Source organism: Mesoplodon bidens, assembly GCF_964165515.1.
Source record: "Mesoplodon bidens genome assembly, chromosome: X".
Taxonomy (NCBI): domain Eukaryota; kingdom Metazoa; phylum Chordata; class Mammalia; order Artiodactyla; family Ziphiidae; genus Mesoplodon; species Mesoplodon bidens.
Window position 1 is genome coordinate 108,462,718 of NC_138163.1, and position 20,796 is coordinate 108,483,513.

Below are 20,796 nucleotides of genomic sequence, written 5' to 3' on the forward strand. Positions count from 1 at the left end.
CACAACACTGTAAATCAACTATACTTCAATATAAAAAAAATTCAGTGAGAGAAAGAGCTTGGATTGAGGGGTGTCCATGGGTCACAGAGTTTCCAGGCATTCTCTCTATATAGAACATACCCTTGTATTTCATGATTTTTTCCTGAAGCATGTATTGACTTTGTCAGGATGCCCTAAATGTCCTATATTCAGTCTTTTCCAACAAATTGCAAAATTTTGCTGTTAAAAAAAATGTGCAATTTCAGATCCTAGAATAGGTCATGGTTGGGACAATAAATCAATACCGCTGTTTTGGTCAGCTAAAACAGCATAACAAACTCTCCAAAACTTAGTGGTTTAAAAAAAACCAAACACCGCTTATTTGTTCATGATTCTGTGGCCTAACCTCATTTGGGAAGGCTTACCTGCTTCATGTGGTATTGGCTGGGCTCACTCATGCATTAGGACCTCAACTGGGAATTCTGTCCATGAGCTCTCTAATCTTCTATGAGATGAGCCCAATATTTTTCATACAGTACAGAAGAACTAACCAGTAGCAAAAGAATGAGAGCCCTGTGCACAAATGGTTATCATATATCTGCTTCTTTCGAATTCCTTAACCATCCATTGGCCAAAGCAAGTCACATGGCCAAGACCAGGGAGCTGAGACCACATATAACATGTATACAGGCAGACAGGATCCAACTGGGCTTTTACTGAAACAATCTACCATGTCTTAACTCCAAAGCAAGATACATGCATTAAACTGGTGAGGTGAAAGATACAATCAACTAACAGTTAAAAGTTCTGTTTTCAGGCTTCCCTGGTGGCGCAGTGGTTGAGAGTCCGCCTGCCAATGCAGGGGACACGGGTTCGTGCCCCGGTCCGGGAGGATCCCACATGCCGCGGAGCGGCTGGGCCCGCGAGCCATGGCTGCTGAGCCTGCGCGTCCGGAGCCTGTGCTCCGCAATGGGAGAAGCCACAACAGTGAGAGGCCCGCGTACCGCAAAAAAAAAAAAAAAAAAAAAAAAAAAAAGTTCTGTTTTCTAGTTTTAGTTCCTCTTCTACATTGTGTGATCTTGGGCAAACAACTTAGAGGTCTTTTTCAGAATTCAAGTTCTTAATCTGTTTAAATTAAGGAGTGAGATTTGATCAGTAGCTTTCAAACATTTTATTTTTTGGCTTGGTGGGGCGGGGCGGGGCGGGGTGGGGAATGTATTCAAACAATACCTAAGACAGAATCTCAGTATATAAAACAAGTTAACCTAGAGTCAATCTGGTTGAAGTAAGACACTAGAAGCTCCTATTCACTTCCACAGCCTCCCTATAGACAAACCAAAGCACTTCAGAAGAATGTTACAGCTCTAAAGAATATAATTTCATTAACTGATCTCTTAGGTTTCTTTCTGCTTTAACATTGCATGATTATATGAAAGTACATCAGAAAAGTGGAAGAGACTAAGTAATACAGTAAATTGGTCATTATCTTCTATAGTTAATTATAAAAGGATATTACTAGCAAACAATAGACAGAAATCCTTAATTCAGAAAATGAGGTATCGAGAGAATGAATAAATTTATGATATGAATTCATTTATAAAATGAACTTATAATAAACAGATATTTGTTATAAATTAATGTATGAGTAATTATATTTTCAAATAATGTTTTGGCCTATTTGCTAATCCCACTTCCATCTACTACTGGAAAGATTTAGTGTCGATTTTTTTTCCCATTACACAAGTAAAGGACCAAATCACTTGCTAGTTGGAATTTTACCCATTTTAGTTACTTTATTATGTTCTTTTTGGCACATGAGCATCTACCTCACGAATACTCTGGCAAAGTAAGTGATAGATTCACTGTGTGCTAACAATTTCTCATTACTGAGTTTACTCATTAAATATCAAAATCATGAAGTGTGCCAAAAGACTTCATATAAAAAAGAAAAAAAGTTCAGCAACTGCAATTTAAGAGTGTGCTTGATTTACTTTGTAAAATGTTTTCATTAGCATCATCCACTCAGGTAAAACCATTTTCTGAAATGGTTCACTGCTTAAATTGTCAAATTTAGTATACTATTCAATAAAATAACAATAATTTAAAATGATAGAAACCCATACTAATTACTGACAAATTCAATTTTTGAAATATTGGTTAAAATGGGTCTTATCACTTCAAAAGAGGCTGGCTGAATTACTTTTGCTTTTCTATCACCAGGAAGATCTAAAATAATATTTAAGGGTGAAAAGAAAGAGATAGGAAGAGAGAGGGAAAGGGGAAAAGGAAAAAAAGAAGGAGGCTTCCCTGGTGGCACAGTGGTTGAGAGTCCGCCTGCCAATGCAGGGGACACAGGTTCGTGCCCCAGTCTGGGAAGATTCCACATGCCGCGGAGTGGCTGGGCCCGTGAGCCATGGCCGCTGAGCCTGCGCGTCCGGAGCCTGTGCTCCGCAACGGGAGAGGCCACAACAGTGAGAGGCCCGCGTACCGCAAAAAAAAAAAAAAAAAAAGAAGAAGAAAGGAAGATACAAGGAGGACAAAAATAAAGGAGAAAGGGAAGTTGGAATTGAGGAAGGAAAAATAATGTTTGGGGGATGCTAAGAGAATGGCATGTGACCTTTCCTAACCAACTCCAAATGGTTGAGAGCATCAGACTTGTTGCCCCATGAAGTTTCTAAGTATCTGCAAGCAGAAAAGACTGGTATGCAGTTCCCTGTCAGATTTTGCTGAAAGGCAATACCTATACATCCCCCCAGGTGCCCTAAAGCACAGGAAAAAGACCAGAGAGGGATATCAAAGTGCTATAAGTAAATGGCAAGAACTGCCTATTATTTCCAGCACAGTCAAGCTAGGTTTAATAGGTACAGGAATACCTAATCTTATTAATTGCATTGGTCAAGACTGGTAGGGCCTTACTAATGTTCTGTTGGCTTGATGTATCAATTATTGAGAGATGTGTAATAAAATCTCCCGCTCTGTGGATTTGTTCATTTTTCTTCCATATTTGCCAATTTTTGCTTTGTACATTTTGAGATTATGTGATTAGGTGGAAATAAGTTCAAAATTTCTCTCTACATTTGAGTATTCCTTTCTAAATTAACACATTTATTTGCCTTAAAGTCTACTTATTCTTTTTTTTTTTTTTTTGGCAGCACTGCATGGCTTGTGGGATCTTAGTTCCCTGACCAGGGATCAAACCTGGGCCCGGCAGTGAAAGTGTTGAGTCCTAACCACTGGACCACCAGGGGATTCTCTAAAGTCTACTTATTCTATATTTATGCCAGCTGTTTTTTGATTAGCTAATACCTGGCATAAGTTTTTGGATATTTTACCAGGTAATTTTGTAAACAGCATAAAGCTGTATTTCACTTCCCATTGTGAAAATATCAACTTTTATATTTATCGTGACTAATGACATATTTATGTTTAGTATCTCATTTTGTGATTATTTTATTAATTACAGCTCTTTGATTCCAAGTTTTTCTTCTGAATTCAATTTCCTTCATCCATAAGTAGATCCTCCTTTGTTCTTTTAGCAACTATCTGTGAGTTTTAAATTCTCCGAATTTCACTGTTGAATTGAAAATAATTTTATTTCAATCTTACTCTTGAGTGATAGTTTACTGGGATTTAAAATTCTAGGCTGACAGTTAATTTGCTTCAGTACTACAATACCATTATCTTCTGGCTTCTATTGTTCCTATTGGTAATTCTGCCTTCACTATAATTTTTGTTCCTTTGAAACTAGTATGTCTTTTTCTCTTGTTGCTTTTCAGAATTTCTCGTCTTTGCCATTCAACTGCTTCACGATAAACTATTTAAGTGTGAATTTAGGTGTCACTCTTAACTTCTAGCATTTAAAAAACCATTCTGTCTTTTCTTTTTTCATTTGCTTCTATAAATAGGAGAGGGTTATCTTTCCTAAGTGGTCACTTGTACAGGGTCTCACTCGCCTTTCATTCTGTAGCGATCTCTTAGATCTAAATGTGGAGGTAGCTCAATGTATACCCTTGGGTCAATTTCCTGTATCAAACAAGCATATGTCGATTAGATGTAGGGGGGATACTTCTTATATCCACTGGCAGGTTTCAAATCACCTAAGGGAAAATTTACATCTTAGAAAATTTCATGAACTTACTGTTACTGGATAAACTCTAATCCCAACAACAACATGTACCAAAAATCACTTGGACTCTTCCAATCTCTGTCACCAACACCAGATCTACATGCTAGATTCTATACATCCTTATGATAGAATGATGTTCTTCCACATTTCCCTCGTACAGTTACAGTCATTTTAAGTTCAGGGGGTTTGTTTTCTTAAGAGAGGTGCAAACAAAGAAGTGTTAATAGAGGATGCCCTTGGAGAGTATTTCACTTATATTCATTCATTAGAAAAATATTTTAAAACACCTACGATGTACCAGGAGATATGCAATTAGGAGGCAGCTTCCTAGTTTTCTGGTATGTTGCAGAAAATAAATTTCTGAGGAAAAGGCAGATCATGGGACTAGACTGTTTTCTTTTTATACCTAAATTATGTTTTAATTGAGCATGAGCCTATGGAGGTTATTAAATATGTTTTTCAATCAGGCCACATCCTTTCAGTGACTACTGGAATTCCTCATAGGATTTATGCAAATGAGGCTGTTATCTTTACTTTACATTGATATTGAATTTCTGAATTTCTGTATGTCTTCATGGATCATTTAATGGAAAATTAGGACAAAGCCTATCATGGAATTGTAGCTTGCTGGTATTTAAACTAGGAAGTTGTCTTTTTCATATAACTTTTCTCAGAAGACAAAATTTCCAAAAGAAAAGAACTAAAATAAGATTTCACTTTATGGGCTTCCCTGGTGGCACAGTGGTTGGGAATCTGCCTGCCAATGCAGGGGACATGGGTTCGAGCCCTGGTCTGGGAAGATCCCACATGCCGCGGAGCAACTAAGCCCGTGAGCCACAACTACTGAGCCTGCGCATCTGGAGCCTGTGCTCCGCAATGGGAGAGGCCGCGACAGTGAGAGACCTGTGCACCGCGATGAAGAGTGGCCCCCGCTCACCGCAACTGGAGAAAGCCCTCGCACAGAAACAAAGACCCAACACAGCAATCAATCAATAAACAAACAAACAAACAAACAAATAAATAAATGTAAGATTTCACTTTCTAATTAACCCCTCCATGGGGAAGGAAGCAAGAGATTGCAGACAGCAAATTAACTTTGTGTTTTGCATTTTTAATTCTGAATACCATAAACTTTCTCTAATTGTCTTGTATTAAATATAAAACGTTTTGAACAGAGTTTTAAATAGACTGATTTACTAAGTATGTAAATTAGTCTGAATGAACTGTTAGGAAGCCAATAAAAAGCACATTCTCTAGGACTTAGACCAGGGGAAAAGGTTATACAATTTTTGACTAAATGACTCCCTAAGCGTACTATTGCACAGCATATATTCACTATTGAACACCTAATAGGAAGAATAAGACACTGCTTAAAGTTCACATTTTTTTACTTGCAGGCTTTATGTCCACAGCTATAAAACAATAAAAGGCAAAGTAAGACATTTATCAAAGTGAAAATATCTTATATTAAAACTATAAGGATAAAGAATACACACTCATGGATAATTATTTTGACTTGGCTATGCAAATTATTTGACTTAAAGTATATTTTCATTGATAACATAGGACACAATCACATCTCATTACTGCATGGTGCAGAGTAAAAAGAAAGAAGCTGGAGCTGGCAAAAACCCAAGCATTAGGACAGGACACGTATAGGCAACTCAACAAGCTGTAAACTCTGACTATGGGAGGACAGGTATAGGAAGGTAGTCAGATAAGAAAGTCATTTTAGTCAAACAATAGTTATGACTGGGATTTTCAAAAGTAGGAAGTGAAATTATAATCACGTAAGTGGTCCAGAGAAAAGGGGAGCTAGGTCAGGCTGACGTCAGAGGCCAGTCTGCAGTCAAGAAAGACCCAGGATCCCAACCAAGTTCAGGGACAAGATTCTTGTCTGAGGGGCTTTGGGCTGTCAGAACAAGGGTGGATGGCAGGAAAAGTGTACCAGTATCCAGGGAAGGAGTCTGGAAACAACACACCTGGATTTTAAGAAATAAAGTAGAAACCTATGCCTGGGTAGTGGAACACACCAGAAAGAGGGAGATGCATCACAAGGATGACAGCATATGAATGAGGAGCCACGGCTGCCAGATTTAATGTCAGAATGGAACCGAGAGGGACCCTATGGGGACTTCCCAGGACAGACACCACCACCCCCACCCCACCCCCCACCATGTCCTCCACCTGCCTCTTGTTTGTAGAAAAGCTTTAGTTTCCCAGGCCTGCCCTGAGTCACAAAAGGCTGGCTCAAGAATTAATGACTGAAAGTATGTGGACATACAGTAACAACAAAAAAAAAACAGCAGTTAGGCCAGGAGAACTGGTAACAATTTAAATGATAAATCGGTCATATAACGGTCACAAAATCTTTAGTTCCTCCCTAAAGGACAAAGATAAGTCTGATGCACATTCCTGAGTTGTTTTGCAGACACTAAAACCTCCACCAGATGGAAGAAGTTAACTGCATGATGACTATGAGCACATAGTCCTCAGACCAGCTGGAGCCTGAGGATTGATGACGTTAATCCCTGTGACACTGCCCTGTTACCTCACCATCAACCAATCAGAGAATTGTGCACAAGCTGATCATGCACCATGTGACTCTCTCCCTCACCTTGCCTTTAAGACCCCTTCCCTGAAACCCATCAGGGAGTTTAGGTCTTTTGAGCATGAGTTGCCTGGACTCCTTGCTTGGCACCTGCAATAAATGCTGCATTTCCTTCACCACAACCTGCTATCAGTAGATTGGCTTTACTGTGCAGGTGAGCGGACTCAAGTTCATCTCAGTAACAGGAATAGTATTCATGAGACAACGTGGATGACACTGGAGACTGGGGTGGGGGTGGGGGTTCAGCATAGATGGGCCCCTAGGTGCTGGGTCTGAGAAGAGGTTTGGCTCAGGGCCTGTGATTGAACTCAGGGATCATGTTCACATAAAGTAAAATATGTGATGAACATAAAGTTTCCTCATCCATGTGGTTTCAACTGTGTTGTTTTATATGTATCTGTTGCTTAAGAAGACCAGTTTACAGAGACATTTTACATTTTTAAATAGGAGATCCTTTTTTATGCCATCTAAAAGATAATTTCAGCACTTTACGGCTCATTTGAGAAGAGGTTATTTATCATGTGGGGAGATATTAACAGAAGTGACTCTGAAGAGGAGTATCAGTTAGTATACGCTAGGTCATGCTACAGTAACAACTCCACATCTCAGTGGATTAACACAATAGTTTATTTCTTGCTCACACATGTAGTGATCCTTGGTGAAGGAGGCCTCCATTTCTAAATGTGCCTCTCTAATAACTGTGGCAGGGAGAAAGGACAAGAAAAATTGCTCACTGGGTCTTAAAGCTACCACCTGGAAAAAATAGTCAGCAGTTCTCACATGCCATTGGCCGACTGAGTTATGTGTTCATGGATAACTTCAACATTAGTGGGGAAGTGCAATATTACCATGTACCTAAAAGAGGAAAACAAGGATATTTGTAAAAAAGCTCTAAAAATAATCCAGTTAGCTTATGGAGATTTTAAAAAACATTTTCTTGTTCTCTTATGTTACCTTGATGATTAAACCTAGAGACCACACTAGGGCTTTATTGAGATAATGTAATACTTATTATATGGTGTATTACATATGAAAGTTAATCATAGAGGTACTGCACCAGACTTCCATTCTGGTCATGATTGAAATGCATGTTCTTAAATGTTATTTGTGTCTGGAAATCTGTTCAAGACAAACATTAAGGAGAGCTTTAATAAAAATAGGATGTGTCACATTATTAAGTATTGTTTTTGGGTTTTTTTGGTTTTTTTTTTTTTTTTTTTTTTGTGGTACGCGGGCCTCTCACTGTTGTGGCCTCTCCCGTTGCGGAGCACAGGCTCCAGACGCGCAGGCTCTGTGGCCATAGCTCACGGGCCCAGCCGCTCCACGGCATGTGGGATCCTCCCGGACCGGGGCACGAACCCGTGTCCCCTGCATCGGCAGGCGGACTCTCAACCACTGCGCCACCAGGGAAGCCCTAAGTATTGTTTTATTAAGATTATATTTAAAGATCAAAAGGCCTCATTATGCTGATGAAGCCAGATTGATGAAATATTAGATAACGTTGTGCTATTTGGAGGAAAAATGCCCTTTTGTGTTCCCCTCACGGTGGAACTTGTTGGTTGCCTTCCCAATAACCCCTGGCCCTTCCCTCGTCCCTGACAAAACCCTCATTTTCTTTTGATGTGTATGTGGAGAAGGGCAGTTTCTCAGTCTTCCTTCCAGCTAGGGCTGGTCATCTGATTAAGATTGGATCAATGGGCTACAAGCAGAAGTGCTATGTGGTATTTCTGGGAAGCTTCCCTAACAGAAAAAGGGCACACTCTTATCCTTCCTGCTGCCTATAAAGTGGACTTGATTGCTGGAGTTCTGGATACTTCAGCTGATCCTTGAGAAAATAAATAAAGGCTTGCCTGTTACATGAACCGGAGCCTGGAGGTGTTACACAGAAAGCAGTCAGGACCCTAGAAGAAGGAGCCACAGCAATGCTTCTAATAAATCTGTTCAGAATTGTCAGAAAAGCAAACTTTTTAGTGAACTTGAGACTATTCTATCACAACTCAACATATGGATTTGGGGCTCAGTATTCAATCCATGTCAATGCTGAAATGACATACCAAGGAGCAGCCCTTTTCCTTGAGGAACTGTGTGGCTTTTGCCTTTGTCTCACCCTTGCCTTTGATCTGGGAGACAGTCTTTGTGTGTGTGTGTGTGTTAGTTTCTGCTTTATAACAAAGTGAATCAGTTATACATATACATCTGTTCCCATATCCCTTCCCTCTTGCGTCTCCCTCCCTCCCACCCTCCAGGCGGTCACAAAGCACTGGGAGACAGTCTTTACAGAGGTGCACAGGAGTAAATCTGTGATCCTTTAAATTAATGGCTCTGAATTTTTCTTTGAGAGTTAATCTGCCAAAGCCTGACTACTCTATTTTCTCCCCGACCCAACACTCAATGTCACTGCATCTTTATGTTTCTTTCCTCACAGGAAGACTTGAGAGAAGAACTAAGACAGTATAGTATTATAAATACAAATGGAAGAGACTATATGAGAAATAATGATCAATAAAGTTTGAGACTGTGGTAGACACACTTCTTAAGCGATACTTCATGCTGAATTGGGATTTATTTTGCATGAGTACTTCCAAAGTTTCCTTCCTTTCCTAAATTAAATTACAAATGCTTTCATACTTGTTGACTCTACTTTGTTTTTGATTTGAAAGGCATGACTTAAAAAGATATCTTTACTTGTAGTTTGAGATTCTATGGTTTCAATAATTCTGGAACTTTGGGTCTAACTAAAACCATTTCAAAACATTGCATGAAGAAAAATCATATTAAAATCTGGATACAGAATTTCCATATTATGTTCCAAATTATGAAGGTAGACTCATTATTCTTGCTCTTCATTAAACAGATCCACTTTGAGTTACTTCTGCTCACAGATACCTACAGCATTTCTTTGAGATTTGACTCTAGTTTAATTATGTGATACTATAAATTATTTGCAATTAATGTAAAGAAATTGTTTCAAAGCCATTCAGGCAAAATCTGTGACCACAAAGCAACTTCTTGATCAAGAAGCAAGGGACTGAAAAAAAAAATCCAGGAGAACTGTTTACCGAAGTTTTTTTGGCAATACTAGAATTTCACACTACAAAGAAATTAACATAAATGCCTACAATACTCCATTCCTATGATATCTATAATGTTGCCTTATAGCTCAATGTATCAACACTGCCAAATCCTTGCCTCTTGGAATGTTTTTCCAGCTAAAAGGATGACACTGATGCTGTCAAGCATTACACAGAGACAGTGGTATAAAATAAACTAACGACACAGTAGTAACGGTAGTAGTAACGGTCATGTGCACTTCTATAATAGAAACCTGCATTATTTTGTTTCTGCCTGACTTTCTTCAACCTTTATAACATTGTTTTATCCTACTTCACTTTAAATAGCTATTTTATAGTTTAAAACAGATGAGACACACGAGGCAACCTAACTTTAAAAAATTCTACTTCTCTATTGAGAAGTTAAAGTTCCTTTCTAAACTAAATACAGACTTCATAACATGGGTCAAATAAGCTTAAATACAGTCAATCCTCATTATCCACCAATTCCGTATTTGCAAATTCACCTCCTCACTAAAATTGATTTGTAACCCACAAATCAATACTCATGGCACTTTCACAATTGTTCGCAGGCATGTGCAGAATGGTGGAAAGTTCCAGTAGCTGGTCACACAAGTTCCCAGCTGAGGTCAAATAAGGTGATATTGGGCTTTTCTATTTCAGTTTTCCAGCATAGATAAGCAGAGGATGGAGACAGTAGAGGGTAGTACACAAGTACAGAAGTGCAAGCCGAGGGACTTCCCTGGCAGCTCAGTGGTTAAGAATCCACGTGACAATGCAGGGACACGGGTTCAATCCCTGGTCCAGGAAGATCCCACATGCTGTGGAGCAACTAAGCCCGTGCGCTACAACTACTGAGACTGCACTCTAGAGCCTGAGAGCCATGACTACTGAAGCCCATGCGCTAGAGCCTGTGCTCTGCAGCAAGAGAAACCACCGAAATAAGAAAGCCCGCGCACTGCAACGAAGAGTAGCCCCCGCTCACCGCAACTAAAGAAAAAGCCCGCGCGCAGCAATGAAGACCCAATGCAGCCAAAAATAAAACAAATAAATAATAAATAAATTTAAAAAAAAAAGAAGCACAAGCCACTCTAGCTCTGAGGTCAGGAGGACAGGGTTTAAAACCCTTCTCTTGTACCTGTTAGTGGGACTGCCTCAGGCAAGTCATTTAACACTTCTGAACTTCATTTTCTCTGTGTAAAGTAAAAAAAGTGGAATCTACCAGGATAGGCTGTTTTTAGGATTTACAATTATAATCTATGTGGTTATATATACTTCTCCTCGGAGTAATGGTGCAATATTCACTAATTGAGTGTTTATGGCAACTTTATAGAACATAACTACCATGAATAATGAGAATCCACTGCATTTAATAAAGTGCATATGTATTCAATTTTCATGCACATAAACCTAGAAATATATAAAGAGAATAAGTGTGAATAATATAAATTATATATATAATATAAATTAAATATTTCAAATAAATGAAAACTACTGTGTAATTATATAACAAGTTTACTTGAATGCTAATTTCTCAGAAATTTGCCTCAGATAATTATGAGCATAAAATATATAGACATTTACCCATCATTCATGTGGTCAACAAATTCTCCAACTTCAGTTAACTGGGATGGCAAAGAGATAAAAGTTGAGGATTCCATAAAAATTACACTAAAATAAATGAAAAAAGGATTATTTTGAATTCTACTGTAACAAATTTCAGATGACCACAAAACATTCTTCTTTTAAATTATTTTCCATCATACATAAACTATAATTAGAATAAATTATACTTCAAAAAGTCCATGTGCTCTCATTCTGCAACTCAAAACATATGCTAGAAAGAAAAGATCTGGAATGGAAATAGGTAAAAAATGCTATTTTTATATGGAAAGTCAACACTGAATTCTCATAACAAGGAAATTTAGAGCAAAAATGACCACCCAAATTATACTCCAGAAAGAAAGAGGAAATTACACAGTGGTCTTAATACACTGTCAGAGCTATACACAATTAATAATTTCTAATCCTATTTCCAGAAAAGAGAAACGTTTCTTTCAGGAGTGGACATGAGATTTGGGTACCTAGTTAAATCAGTGCATTAATAATTATGCCATCATCTGGAATCACATAGAAATTCCGCCCTTCCTATATAATAATGCTCATTCCTTCAAGAAACAGTTTTGGAGACTCCATTATGTGTTAGGTGTGGGACTAGGTACTGGAAAGTACGAACATGAATATGTTATCCTCTCAGCCCCCCACAATGTAGAGAAATGATACTCTAGCAGCAGGTGAAAGATATCATGAAGAGTCATGTCAGGAATGCTTAATCCCTCCTGCAGAGTTGAACAGAATCTGTATAATATTGTTAAGAACAGATTTATCCAAACTTGATTTGTTAAAGGAAACCTTTTTTATTATGTAACAGTTATTAATATCTCACAATACTAGCTTTACAATGAAAAACAGATCAGTAATAAAATTAATCAAATGTTTTAGTCTTAAAACACACACACATTCACAAACACGCATATACGAACTAAACTGCAACACATTTATATATCCTAACATTTGAATGTTGACATCAGTTTTTGTCCTTTTGTTTTAACTTGATATTTCTGGTGCCTTCATATAAGGGTTGTAAGGAATTTTATAAATATTAAATAATAAAAAGTTTTAAACAGACAAAATTAACTGTAATAAAATGTAAACTATGAACAATGCAAGCTATGTATCAAACTAGCAGACTTGCTTATATCACTGTAAAGTTACAGTTAAGCAAATGTAGGAATAATTCCTCTCCAGAGAGCAATTTAAATGTAAAGTCATACACTAAATTCTCATTTAAATATCATAAAATGATGAGGCAAAAAACAAAATGTTTCCTTTTATTTCTATAAATCCATGGTGAATCATTGGGCAATTTATTTTGGTGATAATTTGTTCTGGCTAAAAAACAATCACACGGATAATATTACTTGACACACAAATAAAAAACTAAACCACTATAACAAATATTAGATTTTTCATATACTATACATGTACCATTTTGAGATAAAATAGCATCTGTATGCTTCTGTTTGAAAAGTCCCTGCTTAATTACAATGAACCTGCTTTCCTCAAAATAGACATATTAATTGTAAAATGAAATATAAACTGTCATTAAAGTGGAAAAAGATCCTGTTTCATTACTGCAGTTTCTAAATCAGTGGTTCTCACACTTCAATGTGCATTACTATTATCTGGAGTGCTTGTTCAAAATGCAGATTCCCAAGCTTCTATTTGAATGAATTCTGACTTAGTCTGGCATGGGTTCCATTTAAAACAAGATCTCCAGGTGTTTTTAAAATAGGCTGTCTATGGATTAAACTCTGAGTAATCTTGACTTAGACCAGCACTGCTCCAACATTAATGCACAAACAAATACTCTGGAGATGTTGTTAAACGCAGATTCTAACTCAATTGGATTGGAGTGGGCCTGAGAGTCTGTTTTTCTAATAAGCCCCCAGGTGATGTTGATTTTGCTGACTCAAGGATGACATTTTGAGAAGCACGAGTCTAATCTAAAACAAAAAAAACCCCAAATATTTTAAATAATAAAACCAGGCCACCAGAAAAAGAAAAGCAGGGAATGGTTTAGAACGACCATATATTCACTACTGTATAAAAGCAACAAAAACACTGCAAAAATTTGTCCAAATTAACTTTTTCAGAATTCTAGTTCACTAAAGAAAGGCCTGCAGCAATCTAAGTAGTGTTTATTCAAGAAAAGCTGCCAAACCTTGGCAAGAACAGTAGAGTTTGTGGCCTTGTAACTTTTATGTTGTAACTCTCCCTCCACCTTCCCATAGCACTATAGTAGCCTTGAAAACTAACAACCTTGCAACCAAGGTAGTTGTAAAAAATGCTCAGGCTTGCAGCCACAGGAGGGAACAGACTGAGACTGGAGCTCTTCAAAAAAGTCCCATCCCTGATCATTGTTCCTGTGTAACCCATCTCACAGTTCCCTAGAAGAGCTCAATATGCAAGGTGCTGTCTTTAATCAAACTGACTCAAAGAAAAACACCTATCCCCCAAGATGTTAGTTGAAAACAATCAGTAGCAATTATGCTACTGATAATTGAGGCTGCAACAGCAATTGGATCAAATAACAGCCTGACAAAACATAAAAGGAAGATCTGGGGACAAGATGCCCATAGGCAGAGTCGCCACAGCTTAGTAGAGACCCAAAATATGTCAAAGACCTTCAACCCCACTTATGGAGACAATTAATAAAGAATATCAATAAAGAGATATTATACAAAAGAACTAATTATAAATTCTGGACTTAGAAAGTACAATACCTGAAATAAAAAAGCACTAGAAGGACTCAACTGCAGGTTTGAGGTGGCAAAAGGACCAGTACACTTGAAGATAGGTCAAGTAAAATGATTAATTCTAAAGACTGGAAAGAGAAAGAATGAAGAAAAATTAACAGAGCCTCAGAGAACTGTGGGAAACCTTCAAACAGACAAACATAAGCCTAATCAGAATCCTGAAAAGAGAAAAAGAGGCAGACAGAAACTGTGAAGAAATAAATGAAAACTTCCCAAATTTGATGAAAAGTATTAATTTATACATCTAAGAAGTACAAAAAATTCTATGCAAGATAAACCCAAGGTGATCCATAGCTAGACAATAAGAGTCAAGTCATTGAAAGGCCCAGACACAGTAAGAAGCAGAACAAAATTGACTCAATACCTATGTTGCTCCTCAGTAAGATTAACAATAGAATTCCCATTTAAACCCTAAAGAACAGAATGCAATGGGATGATGTATATACAGTATGCTGAAAGAAGACTATCAATAAGGAATACTATATACAGCAAAACTATCCTTCAAAAATTAGGGAAAAATTAAGATATTACCAAACAAACAAAAAAATGAAAGAATTCATTGCTAACAGACCTACCCTACAAGAAATACTAGCAGAATTTCCTCAGGCTAAAGTAAAAGAACACTAGAAGTTAACTCTAAACCACATGATGAAATAAAAAGCATAGGGTAAAGGTAACTACATAGGTAAATACATAAAACAAATAGGCTATAAATGTACTTTATTTGCAATCCTTTTTGTTCTCCTTTCTGATTTAAAATAAAACAGTGTAAGACAATAAATGTAAAACTGTTTTATGGGCTTATAACTTATAAAGATGTAATGGGTATAACAATAATAGCACTAACAAGAGACTAGGAAAAGGAGATACACTGAAGCAAAGTTTCTGAATTCTACTGAAATTAAACTGGTATCAATCTGAGCTAGATTATTTTAAATTAGGGTGCTAATTATAATCTTCAGGATAACTACTGAGAAAAAAAACTAAGAAAACATCCAGTAAAAGAAACAAAAATTTTAAAAGGCACACTAAAAGTAAATATTTAAAACAAAATCAAGCAGTAATAAAGAAACAGATGAACAAAGACACAGGACTTATAGAAAACAAGTATCAAAATGGCAGACATAAACCCTACTGTATCAGAGATTACATTAATTGTAAAGGGATTAACACTCTAATCAAAAGGCAGATATTGACAAAATGGAAAAAATAGCTTAGAAAAAAGACAAACATTGGTTCAAAGACACAAACAGACTGGGAACAAAAGAATTAAATAAACAAACAAACAAAAAATACCATGCAAACAGTAAAAAAAAAAAAAAAAAAAGAGAGAACTGGAGTGGCTATACTAATAACAGACAAAATAGAACTTAAAGCAAACATTGTTCCAGCATGACAGCATGAGAGCTCCATGGACTACTTACCAGGGAAATGAGTTAAAATATAAAAATCAACTATATAAACTCTCTTGAAATGATCTTGAGGGCATATAGCAAAAAAAAAAAACCCCAAAAAACACACACCTCTTCAGTAATATTTACTAAATTCAGTAAGAAAAGATGCAGTCTGTGGCATCTGAACCAAGACCACTCTCTTCCTCCTCCTTCCTCACCCAATTAAGACATAAACTCTACTCCAGACTAGTACAGCTAAGAATATAGGGCTCATTCCTCCCTAGCTCCCAGATAAAGAACTATCTTTCTGAGAGATGTGTGACATCAACATTTCTCATCCTGCCCCAAGTACATGTTGCTGAGGCTAAGTTCTGGGCAGATGCAGCTGAGAGGAGTCAAGGGGCTCCCTTCTGCCCAGCACCAAATCATGGACCACAGGCTCTACATGGATGTGAAACTGCCATTGCCCTACCTTATAAAGTGGTGGATCTATGCTGGAAGAAGCAAGCCAGGAAGACCTGAAGCTACTGTCCCCCATCCCACCTAGCACTCAGCTCCTAATGTGGGACTGATTCTCCAAGAAAAGTGTACCACTGTCCCCAGTTCCACCAAGAGAGCCGTGGCTCAGAGATTTTGCCTAGAGGGAGAAGCTGACCTTAAAGCATATAGTTCTTAATCTCTTCACAAAGGAACTGATTCCATTTTCAAAAACGTGAAGATCAAGGGTGCCCTTAAAAATAGTTCAGTTGGAGCTTCCCTGGTGGCGCAGTGGTTAAGAATCCACCTGCCAATGCAGGCGACACGGGTTTGAGCCCTGGTCCAGGAAGATCCCACATGCCACGGAGCAACTAAGCCCATGTGCCACAACTACTGAGCCTGTGCTCTAGAACCCATGCTCCACAACAACAGAAGACACCGCAATGAGAAGCCCATGCACCACAACAAAAAGTAGCCCCTGCTCATCTCAACTAGAGAAAGCCTGCGTGCAGCAATGAAGACCCAACACAGCCAAAAAAAAAAAAAAAAAAAAAAATAGTGCAGTTGTAGTGAAAGGCAATTGGGAGGATCCCTGCTAGTTTGTTGGAGAAACCTGGGGCAAGAGACCACTGGGAGGAGCCCTCCTGGGGACAGAATAAATCTCAAACACTGACCTAATGAATTATTATTTCAAATGAGCTGGATTTGATTGAATTGGCCTGAGGAGCAATTTATGCCTTCCATAGAACTGTAATTAGGGGAATTTAATAGCTAGGTGTGGACAGAGACACAGAGAGTCAATTCGAAAGCCCCGCCAAAACCACTGTTAACCCAGAGTGACTGTGTGCATACCCAAGGCTGTATCCCCTAGAAGCAACATTAGAAGGTTCACACTATGTATGTGGGGTTTTTTTTGGGGGCGGGGGATGGGGAGTAGACATCACTAAAATAAGCCAGCTACTCAGTAAACAAACAACCAAACAACATTAACAATCCTGTGGGAAGTGGGACCAGAACTCAATATATTTTCAAAAACGTCCAGTTTCCAACATAACAATTATGAAACAAGCAAAGAAACAATAAAAGAGGCATGCAAGAAAAACTGCCTGTTAGAGTGATCAGCTACCATATTTAACAGAACAGTTATTCAAAATAGCCATTGTAAATGTCTTCAAAAACGAAGGAAACTATGACTACAGAAGTAAAGGAAGGCATGATGACAATGTAACATCAAATAGAGAATATCAAAATAGAATGAAATTAATAAAGAACCAAATGGAAATTGTGGATTTGGAAACAACAATAACAGATATAAAAAAATCACTAGAGGGGCTCAAGAGATTTGAATTGGCAGGAAAAAAAGAATTAACAAACTTCAAGATTGATAGAGATTATGCAGTCTGAAAACAGAGAAAAAGAAAAATAAACACATATATATGGTACACACTTAAATGGACCAACACATGTTTAATGAAATTAACAGAAAGAGAGGAGAAAGAGAAAGGAAAAGAAAAACCATTTGAAAAATGAGATGGGTGAACATAGCTGTGTCACACTCCCCAATTTCAAACAATACAAAGCTAGAGTAATTAAAACAGTATGGTATTTGCATAAAGACAGACACACAGATCAATGGAAAAGAATGGAGAGCCCAGAAATAAATCCACACTTATATGGTCAATTATTTACAACAAAGGAGCCAAGAATATACAGTGCAGTACTGACAGTCTCTTCAGTCAGTGGTTCTGGGAAAACTGGTCAGCCACATGCAAAAGAATGAAACTAGATCACTATTTTACACCATACACAAAAATTAACTCAAAATAGATTAAAGACTTGAACATAAGACTTAAAAGCATAAAACTCCTAGAAGAAAACACAGGTTTATGTAAACTCCTTGATATAGGTCTTAGTGATATTTTGAATCTGACACCAAAAGGAAAAGCAACAAAAGCAAAAATAAACAAATGGGACTACATCAAACTGAAATAAAGCTTCTGCACAGTAAAGGAAATCATCAACAAAATATAAAGGTAACCTAATGAACTGGAGAAAATATTTGCAAATCAAATATCTGATAAGGGGCTAATATCCAAAATATAAAAAAACCCAATATCTAAATCGCAAAAATCCAAACAATCTGATTAAAAAATGGGCAGAAGATCTGAATACACATTTTTCTAAAGAAGGCATACAGATGGCCAACTGGCACATGAAAAAATCCTTAACATCATTAATCATGAGGGAAATGCAAACCCAAACCACAATGAGATATATCTTATACCTGTTAAAATGGCTACTATCAAAAAGACAAGAAGTAATAAGTGTTGGTGAGGTTGTGGAGAAAAAGGAACCTTTCTGCACTGTTGGTGGGAATGTAAATGGGTGCAGCCACTATGGAAAATAGTTTAGAGGGTCCTCAAACAATTAAAAATAGAACTAGCGTATGATCCAGCAATTCCACTTCTAGGTATTTATCTAAAGAAAACAAAAACACTAACTCTAAAAGATACATGCACTTCCATGTTCACTACAGCATTATTTACAATTGTTAAGATATGGAAACAACCTAAGTGTCCATTGACAGATGAATGGATAAAGAAATTGTGGTGTATATATACAATGAAATATTACTCAGCCATAACAATGAAATATTGCCATTTGCAAAACCATGATGGATCTCAAGGTCATTAAGTAAAATAAGTCAGACAGAAGAAGACAATACAATATAATCTCTCTCTCATATGTAGAATCTTGAAAAAAACAGGCTCATAGATATGGAGAACAGACTGGTGGATGCCAGACTTAGGGGATGGGGTGCGTGGGATAAATGGGTGAAGGGGGTCAAAAGGTAAAAAGAAGAAAAATAAAGGGAAAAAATTAAACATTTATTTTACTTTTCTTATATGAACTGTACCACTGGATAACCAAAGAGATGAGAAGATGTTCTCTTTGTAAAAATATTCCAACTAATACATTTCATAAATGATAGAAATGGAATATCACCATTTTGTAACCACTCACAAATAATGGAGGTACCCACTGAGTATCAATGGCTACTAACATTCCAAAAAGAGACAAGATATTATATGCTTCCTAAAGAAAGAATGTCATTTCCTTTAATCATGCCAAAGCAACTGAACCTGAGTCTAATCATTCCTCTGTATTCAGCTGTGAATTTACAAAATATACAACTGAAAAAAGAACATGTGAACCTATACCATAAACATGAAATCAGCAAAATCCAGACATGGGAAACTGCAGCTCAATCAGCTCATGTTCTTCAACTGATGATTGTAAGGAAAAGAAAGAAATGGAGGAGGAACCTGTAAATCATTTAAAAGGCACATGATTTTTTTTTAATCAGCAAGAGTAAACTCCAGTGCCCAGAAATTCACACTTGTGTGTGTCACTTCCTTGATTACCATGAAAGTCAAGATAGCAGTTTATTCAAGAAAGAAAGAGGAGATTTGGGGATGGTTGACAAAGTCCTATTTCTTGACTCAGATACAAGAGTGTTTACCTTATAATAGTTTATTAAATGATACATTTGTTTTTCTGTGAAAGAGAGGAAGGGAGGGAGGGAGGGAGGGAAGGAAGGAAGGAGTGAGGTGGGTGAGAGCAAAGTGGGACTGGGCTATGGATATCATTCCAGAAGGTAGCATGAATCTATAAGAACAATTAAAGAAAAACAAAAATGATAAATAAGAAGATTAATATAATGAAGGCTATAAATATGTACTTTCTGTTATGAATTGAACTGTGCCCCCCCCCCCGCAAACTTCATATGTTGAAGCCTTAACCCCTAGTACCTCACAATGTGACTACAGTTGGAGATAGGGCCTTTAAAGGTGATTAAGTTAAAATGAGTCCATTAGGGTGGGCCCTAATTCATCCTGATTGGTGTTCTTGTAAGAGGAAACGTGGACATACAAAGAGACACCAGGCATGCACACATAGAGAGAAAAGACCATGTGAAGACACAGAAAGAAGGTGGCCATCTGTGAGCCAAAGAGAGAGGCCTCAGAAGAAACCTAATCTGCCAGCACCTTGATCTTGGACTTCTAGCCTCAAGAACTGTGAGAAATAAATTTCTGTTGTTTAAGCCACCCAGTCTTACAGTATTTTGTGCTGGCAGCCCTAGCAAATTGATATACTGTCCTTTTTTCTCTCAGTTTTCTTAAAATCATAAAAAATACACAAAATAAATAAAAAGAAATATTCATAAATATTATGTAATATTACTGATTATTGTAACATTATTGATATAATACATATGACCAAAAGAAACACAAAATAGGGGGAAGGGAATAGAGCTATATGAGTAACACTTTGTGAATCTCAGTGGAATTAAGTTACTATTTACGTGAGGTATCTTAAATAGTCAAACTCAAAAAGCAGAGAGTAGAGTGGTGGTTGTTAGGGGCTGGGAAGAGGATGAAATGGGAGTTGTTGTATCAAGTTTCAGTTATGCAAGATGAATAAGTACTATAGATGTTCTATGCAACATAGTGCCTATAAATAACAATATGGTATTGTGCACTAAAACATTTGTTAAGAGGGCAATTCTCATGTTAAGAATTCTTACCACAAAAAAGGAAAAAAAAAAGAGAGAGAAAAGGAACACAGGGAAACTTTTGGAAGTGATGGATATGTTTATTGCCTTCATTGTCGTGATAGTATCATGGTACATGCATATGTCCAAGCTCATCAAACTGTATACTTTAAAAGTATAGGGGTTTTTTGCATATCAAATATA

The 20,796-nt window shown here is 37.2% G+C and overlaps 1 protein-coding gene across 1 annotated transcript in view; it reads right to left on the bottom strand.

The window, feature by feature from the left end:
• Positions 1-20,796, bottom strand: part of CFAP47 (cilia and flagella associated protein 47) — a gene marked incomplete at both ends in the record, with an annotated part of 276,077 nt that overhangs the window by 138,819 nt on the left and 116,462 nt on the right. Inside the window, 2 exon segments of the mRNA XM_081223108.1 lie at positions 7,497-7,571; positions 11,372-11,458. Coding sequence (XP_081079234.1) covers positions 7,497-7,571; positions 11,372-11,458 — 162 coding nt within the window.